The 8347-nt window shown below is 38.4% G+C and overlaps 1 protein-coding gene across 1 annotated transcript in view; it reads left to right on the top strand.

The window, feature by feature from the left end:
* Positions 1-669: 669 nt before the first annotated feature.
* The window catches only part of LOC149249259 (U3 small nucleolar ribonucleoprotein), a 77152-nt gene continuing 69474 nt past the window's right edge, over positions 670-8347 (top strand). The window contains exon 1 of the mRNA XM_089458663.1: positions 670-1588. Coding sequence (XP_089314789.1) covers positions 908-1588 — 681 coding nt within the window. The 5' untranslated portion in view covers positions 670-907. The remainder of the gene's footprint in view (positions 1589-8347) is intronic.

Below are 8347 nucleotides of genomic sequence, written 5' to 3'. Positions count from 1 at the left end.
ACTCATTTGGCTATGTTTGAAAACCTTAATTCCAAACAAATGAGTACTTTGCATACAAAAAGTCTTCTTAACCTTGATTTCGCCTGACGTTATTTGAATATGTGCTATATTCATAAACATGTATTTGACAAATATAATAACGGATATTTAATTATAACTAAATTTGTGGAGGGAATTTGAACTTCAAAAATAATGTGATAGTTTGTTTCTCAATTCAATATTAATATTTTCAATTTTTGTTGTCATATGATTAATGCGAAAAATAACTCTCAAACAATTTACAAATCCTCTATCAACCCTCTTTAATGATTTTTAATTCTAAGATTAGATGACTAAACTAACCAATTAAGCAGGTGTCTTATACTTTTTGCTTTTAATTTTGAACTTCATGACTCTCACTTATGTTAGAACGTTTTTCTCACTTCGATAACATATATAAATAATTTAAATATCGATCCTCTTCGCTAATTTTTCAGTTCAAGGGTTTATGCAGAACACATGAGGTTAAGGTTTGATAAGATCATTGAATGACACATTACGACTGACCTAGTTGGCTCTCAGCGTGGGAACCGATATCATGATTCTGTGTTGAATGGTTGCGAGGTTCTCCATGGTTGCTCGGGAACGTCTGCACGGTTCATTTCCATACTAAGCTTTTGCGAGGTTGTGTTGAAAGCTCGGGAACGTCTGCACGGTTGAAGAGAGAAACCCATTTCCCTTTGAATCCTTTCTCCTTTACTAAGCTTTTGGTCTCCCGCAGCATGCCCGTGGGTTTGAAATTATCGCCTCACTGTTCAGGCTGGGTTTGAAATTGTGATATATTTTATTGGTTTTCAAATTTCTTTGCGCTGGAGGATGGTAGAGTTGAAGCTCCGATTGTTGCAGAAGCAATTTTGAATATAATACAATGGAAACAGAGAACCCCCAAACCCCAGAAATGCTAGGCGTTCAAGCCCTCGACACAATTAAGAATTCCCACCCGCCTCAATGGCTCGCCCCTCCTCCCGAGCTTGCCAATAATGCAAAAACTGCCTCCAAATATTTGTTTTCTCAGATAGTTCCTAAAGCTCCCAAATGTCCCATCAGCAGTTTGTTAACAGACGATTTTGACGCAGAGCAGATATGGCAGCAGATCGATTTGCAGGCCCAGCCTTTGCTCGCTTCTCTCAAGAAGCGAGTCAAAAATCTCGACAAAACCTCCGAAACCCTAAGTCTCCTCGTGAATGATCATGAACCCAAATCAACACGAGGAGACCAAGGAAGAGAAGTTGATGACGCTGACGAGGACTCGGGAGATGAGGACATGGACGCCGAGGTGGAAAGAATGGTGTCCTCAGAATTTGAGGAAAGCGATGAACAGGATCCAGAGAAGGAGGAGGCCAGTGAGGATGAGGATGGGGAAAAAGGGGTTTTGGAGGACCGTTTTTTCAAAATTAACGATCTGGAGAAGTTCTTGAACGAGGCCGAAGTGCAGGGCCTTGAACCTCCTAAAGAGTCAGCAGAGGACGATGATGATGAATCCTTGGACGAGGAGAACGACGACGAGGACGATGAAGATCGCGATGAAGACGATAATGAGGATGAAGAGGCAAGTATTGTCCTTAGACATAAATGCACATGATATGTTTTTAGCAATTTGAATACTTTTTTTCAGGCAAGATAAAGCATCATTACAATTTAAACAAAATAAGAGTTTTTGTTCATGGTTTTTAAGCACTTCAGGATTTGCATTCCTAAACAGATATTATGTCTGCAAACTGAACCCCAAGACCCCCCAAAAAAACTCTACTTTTCTCAATCTTTTCAAAGTTACCAGGAGATTGACGGGGCAGAGGCCTAAGAGTAACAGCTTAAAAACTTGAGAGTTGACGGGCGAAAAATACACCAAATATCATGAAAATTTGTTTTCATTAATATAAAAGTTTCCATTGTTTATTTAATGTAAAATTTCAATAACATTTATTCTTTTGATGGTATTGTTGATGCTACATACTGCAGAATGTGATAGATTCCGGATGGTCTACTGGTTGTCTGCTGTGAACTTAGTTCAGAAAAACAACCAAACAAGTGTTTTTCTTTTTAGCTTTTTCCTTTTTTTTTTGGTTGTTTGTGTTGTATATTCAGATAATCGTTTCTGATCCATTAAACTTGTGAGTCAGACCTAGTCAACTTGATTTGCATTTGGTTTGTGTGTCCAATTTATACTCACGAGCCAAAATCATGAGTACGACCTATCAAACGGTTCATAGAGCACCTTATGGGCAAAATCTCGTTGGAAAGGGAGATCCTAATGGAGTGAGAAATGTGTTCCATAAACATTGAAAATTGAGATGAACTCTCAGCTTGTCACGATATTTGTGAAAATGCAATGTTTTTTTTTTTTTTTTTGAGAATGGGCAGAATTGGCAACTAGGTTGGGCTTGTACTTGCATGACACAAGGTCAATTCCAACTGCTACCACTATAACTTCTAGGGGCACCAACACAACCCCTTACATGGCACACAAGGCTATTAGGGGGTTTGAACAAGTGATGTCACAAAGAGTGCCTTAATAGTGCACCCCATCGCCAACTGATCTACACCCTTGGGGTAGAAGATGCAATGTTTTAACAAAAAGTAAGAAGGATCCATCTTTATGCTAAAATAGATTCACCAAAGTTATAATTTTTTAGATCCTATTAATCCGTCTAGCTACACCTTGAAAGTTAATTCTTGGTTGTTTAGTGATTTAGTAACCAAATCCATTCTAGAAGAAATTATAATTGTAAGTGAAATTTTATTCCAACTCCTGAGATGTTATTTTCTGTCAGTAGCAATTGAATGACCTCAATAAATCAGTCCTTTCAAAGTTGAAATCATAGTGGAGTCAATGACAATTAAAACCAGTGTGGAAAAAGTCGGGATTAAATCCCAAAATTGCGATTTTTTTGGCTGGCCAATTAAATTGGCCGACTTTTTGCCGATTTATTTACTTTCTGTATTCAGGCTTCTGTGATCCATAATGAATTAAGCAAAGTCTTTTGGTCGAAATCACATAAGAGAAATTTTTGGCCGATGCGTTTCAGATCAACAAGTGTGGTTCATCATCAGGACCAGATGAAGAGGCAGACCATGGCAAAGGCTTAAAGAGAGAGCAATGTAGAGACATGATTTTTTTACTCCCGAAAAAATTGGGATTAAATCGTAAAAGTCCTGATTTAATCGGGAGTCGACCCAAAAAGTTGCCGAGACTTCCCAGGTCACAGATAAGAGGCGGAAAAGTGGAAATAACTCATCCTTTTTCGCTGTTTTTGCTCCCATTTGTCCCTGTGGAGAGAGGAGCTGTTTGCCATTGCCCAAGAGAAGGAGATTTGCTAGTGCCGATTTGCTACTGCTAGGTATGTATTTTAATTTCTCTCTTAGTCTTTGTTACACAAATGGCTTTTTAAATCTTTCTATAATTCTATTAGTTTGTTTTTATCTTATTTTTGCTTAGAATTTTGAATCAAAACATTGTTTAAAATCTAGATTGAAGCAAAAATTCAACTTTTAAGAATCAAATGACAAAAAATCAAACCCTTGTTTAGTGAATTTGAGTGTGTTCAAGTGAGTGAGAAGAGGCATTTAAAATTTAAAATCAACAATTACATTTGTGTTTGCTTCTTATGTGATGGGAAACTTTTAATTTTTTTCATTTTTTTTTTTGTGCCTAGGTTCAAATTCAAGTTCAAAGTTTCAAACAAAATGCCAAGACTTTTGGACCCTATGTGGGAATATGGTGAACCTGATACTATATTCGAATTTAGGGGGGCCAATAGAATGTATCTGACTTGCAAGTTGTGTGGCAAGCATATGTCAGGGGGTATCAACAGATTAAAATTCCATTTGGGGCAAATTCCTGGGCAAAATGTAGACCTTTGCACAGATCCATCTCCAAAAATCATCCAACAAGCCATTAAATCGTTGATGGAAAAAGAGGGGGAAGTGAGAGTGGTTCATGAGCATCACCTTCCACACCCACATGTCCCAAACCCTCAGCTTTCTCAATTTTTTTGTTCCTAGAACCACACCTGGTGCACAACCTGGCATCAAATCGACACTTTAAGGAAAAGGTAGAAGTTGACACGTTGGTCAATGAGTGTCTTCTATGGAGTGATGTTCCTTTCAACATTGCCAAGACAAACCCATTCTACCAACCTATGTTTAATGCTGTTGTTGTCGTTGGCCTGAGGTACAAAGCCCCTACCTTTGCAGAATTGAGAGGGCCTCTTCTTCAAGATGAAAACACTGATTGCACTTCTAGATTGGAGGAGTTTAGGGCATCATGGGAACACACTAGATGCACAGTCATGTCAAATGGTTGGAATGACTAGAAGGGTAGGACCCTTCTTAACTTCTTGGTTAGTTGTCTCAAGGGGACAGTGTTTATGAAATCTGTTGATGCATCTGCACACATTAAAGTTGCACGTTTATTATGTGAGTTGTTGGACATCTTCATTTAAGAAGTAGGCTTAAGAAATGTTGTCCAAGTCATAACGAACAATGCTGCAAATTATGTTGCAGCTGGAAAGTTGCTTATGGAGAGGTATCCTAACTTGTTTTAGACACCTTGTGCTACTCATTGTATTGACTTGATGTTGGAGGATATAGGTAAGATTCCTCTCGTGAGGGATATTGTTGAATCATATAGGAGCGTAACAAGATTTATATATAATAATGCATTTGTGGTTAGCTTGATGAGAAGATTCACCAACAACAAAGAGTTGGTGCGTCTTGCCATTACACGATTTGCCATTACTTTCATATCTCTTCAGTCTTTGTTGAATCCTATGTGGGATGTGACGATCATGTTTCTTTCACAGGATTGGTGTGCTTTATCTATTAGCTGCAAACTAGAAGGAGAGAGCAAATGCAGACTAGTTTCATATGATCAGAGCTTTTGGGCAGGAGTAGAGGAGGTGTGTGCCATTTCAGAACCTTTGGTAAGGGTTTTTCGGTTGGTTGATGGAGACAAACTCGCAATGGGCTACTTGTATGAGGCCATGGATAGGGCCAAAGAAGCCATTCGTGCTTATTATGAAGATAAGGGAGATGAGGGGTTAGAGAAACAATAGGTCATATGGAGAGTGATTGATGGGCGATGGAACAATACCCTCCATCTCCCCATTCATGCTGCAGGTATCTACCTCAACCTCACATTTGCTTACTCCTATGGTTTTAGATTTGATGCCGAGGTGATGAATGGGTCCTTCACTTGTGTTGAGAGGATGGTGGCATTTGAGCAAGAACGTGAATATATTTCTAAAGAAATGGAGGTATATAGTATGGTAGGTGGCACATTTGTTTTTAACATGGCTATTAAGAATATGACGACCAAAATGCCAGTTAAGCTTCAATTTGTTTCAAACTTTCAAGTTTAGAATTTCAATGTTTTAACTTTTTTTTTTTTATGTTTCTCATTTTTCTTTTCACTTGTAGATGCTTGGTGGACAAGCTATGGTGGCAGAGTACCCCATCTCCAAAAGCTTGCCATTCAAGTGCTCAGCCAAACATGCAGTTCCTCTAGGTGTGAGCGCAACTGGAGTGTATTTGACAAAATACACAACAAAAAGCGCAATAGGTAAAAAAAATTCAAATTAAAATTTTGGAATTATTTGATTATTTTTAGTATTTAAATGTTCTAAGTACTAATTTACAATCTATGACCCTAATACAAATTGGAGTCCCAACGCCTCAATGACATGGTCTACGTCTACTACAATCTTCGATTGTGGGTAAGACAACTTCAAAAAACTCCTGATGTGGAAGCCATCTCATTGGACAATATTGATACCACTGTTGCATGGAGGGTTGAGATTGAGAGGCCAACCATGGACTCGATCCCTCATTGGTTAGATGTCGATCCAGAGGCACTAGTGGTAGAAGAGGTAGCAGTTGGAGGGGAGGGGGAGCCAGAGGTAGAGGAGGAGGAGCAGCATCAGGGTCAGGAGGCAGAGCAGGAGGACGATGATGAGGAGGAGGTGACACCATTTGGGATGGGCAACAATAGCATAGGACAAAGGCCACCTCTTTTATTGGCTTCTAGAGGATGACTGAGTCCATTTATATCCCCGGGGGCTATGCTTTCTTCCTCTAGAAGAAAAGGTAAAGCCATTCCCTATTCTCGTAAAAGGGGCAAAGGATCTTAGTGACTGATTACTTTATGACATGTAGATGGCTCATGATATACATTTATTATATTTTTTGTTGATATTTTGACTCTTGAGAGTTGAGTCTGAGACAAGACTCAAGATTCAAGAGTTGATTCACTATTTTGATGTGATTTAGCACTAGATTTCATATACATATTATATATTAGCTTTTTTTACATGTTTATTGTTAAAATGCATTTATTTGATGTTGTGGATACTTTAGATGCTAAAAAAAGCAAAAAAAAAGAATATTTTTGTAATTTTTTTTTAATTTTGCCGACTTTTTCAAAATACTCCGGACTTTAAAGAGTTTTTCATTTTTTCGACGCTTGCTGATTTATCTCGACTTCGACTTTGTCCACATACTTAAACACAATATACATTACTAAGTGGAGCATTAATTTCTTATGCTGTATGTCCATAGTGTAGAAAATTAATGATCTGCATCCTTACCCCAATTTACAAGTTTGCATGTGTTTATTTGACCCAACCCACATGTTTTGTCATGCTATTATAAATTTCAGAATGCATTAATTGTAAACATTCAAAGAGTACTTCTACTATTTTTCACTTTTCCTATTAGCTGCAATTAATACAAAATTTAGGCAAACATTCAAGCATGCGAGACACTTATTTTTGGTCAAGGTGACCCCAGAAAAACCACCCCTGGAAAAACCCCACAACCTCTTGGGGAAAACCGGTCTTCAAAGGAGGATTTTATTGCTCGAGAAATTAGTCTAAGTAAATAAAATTAAACATAGTACTTATCTCCCTTTCAGGTGAAGCATTAAATGCAAATTTGGAAATTTGTGCCCACTGATAATTTTCAGATTTTACAATTTTTTCATGCCCAGATTTTTTGCATTTTCTCACAAGCCAACTCTTCGAAAATTGTGCTTAGAAATCTGCCTCGAAATTTTTGTTGAAGCAACCTAGATTTTTGTGCCAAATTTGCCTCGAATTCTGCACTGGAAGTGATTGGAAACCCTCAAAATTTGTGCCAAGGACCCTCCTTGAAAATCACGTTGCTTGTAGTAGCAAAACCGAAAATTCCTCCTCGATTTTTGGGCCAAGTCAATGTTGGGGCAGACCTTGAAATTCATGCTTAGCAGCCTCGAAATTCGTGCTGTTGCCCTCGATTTCTGTGCTGCTATTTGCCTCGAAATTCATGCTGATTGTCTCCTTGATTTTCATGCTCCTCTCCTTGGAATTCGTGCCTCCTATGGCTGCCTCCCTCCTAGAAAATCGAGCCCTCCTTCTCTAGTTGCAAATTCTCCTTGAAGTTCTCCTCTACTCTTCTCCTCATGCTCTCTCAAGTGTGAAGTGAAGAATGAGCCTCCCTTTTCTCCTTTTGTCTCTTAGAAAATATTGAATCCCTAAACCTAGGATCCAATGGATGAGATTTAATCTCCAAATATCAAGATGTGTGGTTGAGATTAACTCTCCCAATTGACCCCCCTCACACATTGGCCCCATTACTTAAAATCCTCCTATTACATTTTTCAAGTTATGTGTACCTTTTTCTATTTTTCTCGTAAAGTGGATTTTCAACTCGCTTTAATATTAGAAAAGTACACTTAGTACTTTACACATAAAGTCACTTTATAAAGTACAAGTGACTTTAATATTAGAAAAGTACATGGTACAACACTTTTAAGTACCTTTTCCACCCATGACATTAATATAACTCATAAATGTCACCAAGACAAAAGTCATTAATGTGTCTACTAGGCTAAAAGGGATAAATGCCTAGTAACACCTCTCCTTGGTACTATTTCCAACACTCCCTCTTACCGAGGAAGGTGTTGTTCACCACTCCCATCCTGTCTCTGAAGAAAACATGCTTGCCTCTTGGCAAAGACTTGGTGAGAATGTCTACTACCTGTTCATTAGTGGATATATACTCAAGCTTCACTGCCCCTTGCTGAACCTAGTCTCTGATGAAGTGGTATCTGATCTCTATATGCTTTGACTGATCGTGAAATACTGGATTCTCAGAGAGTTTAATACAACTCTAATTGTCACAGTAAATCGTAGTTGGTCTCAACATTTGACCAAATAGACCATGAAGCATCTTGTGAAGCCATAATGCCTCGCACCCTGCCTGACTAGCCACCATATACTCTGCCTCTGCACTGCTCAATGGTAATGACTTCTGTTTCCTGTTGAACCATGAC

Source organism: Pinus tabuliformis, chromosome 7 (assembly GCF_031772625.1).
Source record: "Pinus tabuliformis cultivar Carrire ecotype Pingquan chromosome 7, CPIR1, whole genome shotgun sequence".
NCBI classification, from domain to species: Eukaryota; Viridiplantae; Streptophyta; class Pinopsida; order Pinales; family Pinaceae; genus Pinus; species Pinus tabuliformis.
The sequence above is the reverse complement of the archived record's forward strand: the minus strand, read 5'-3'. Positions and strand labels throughout refer to the sequence as shown.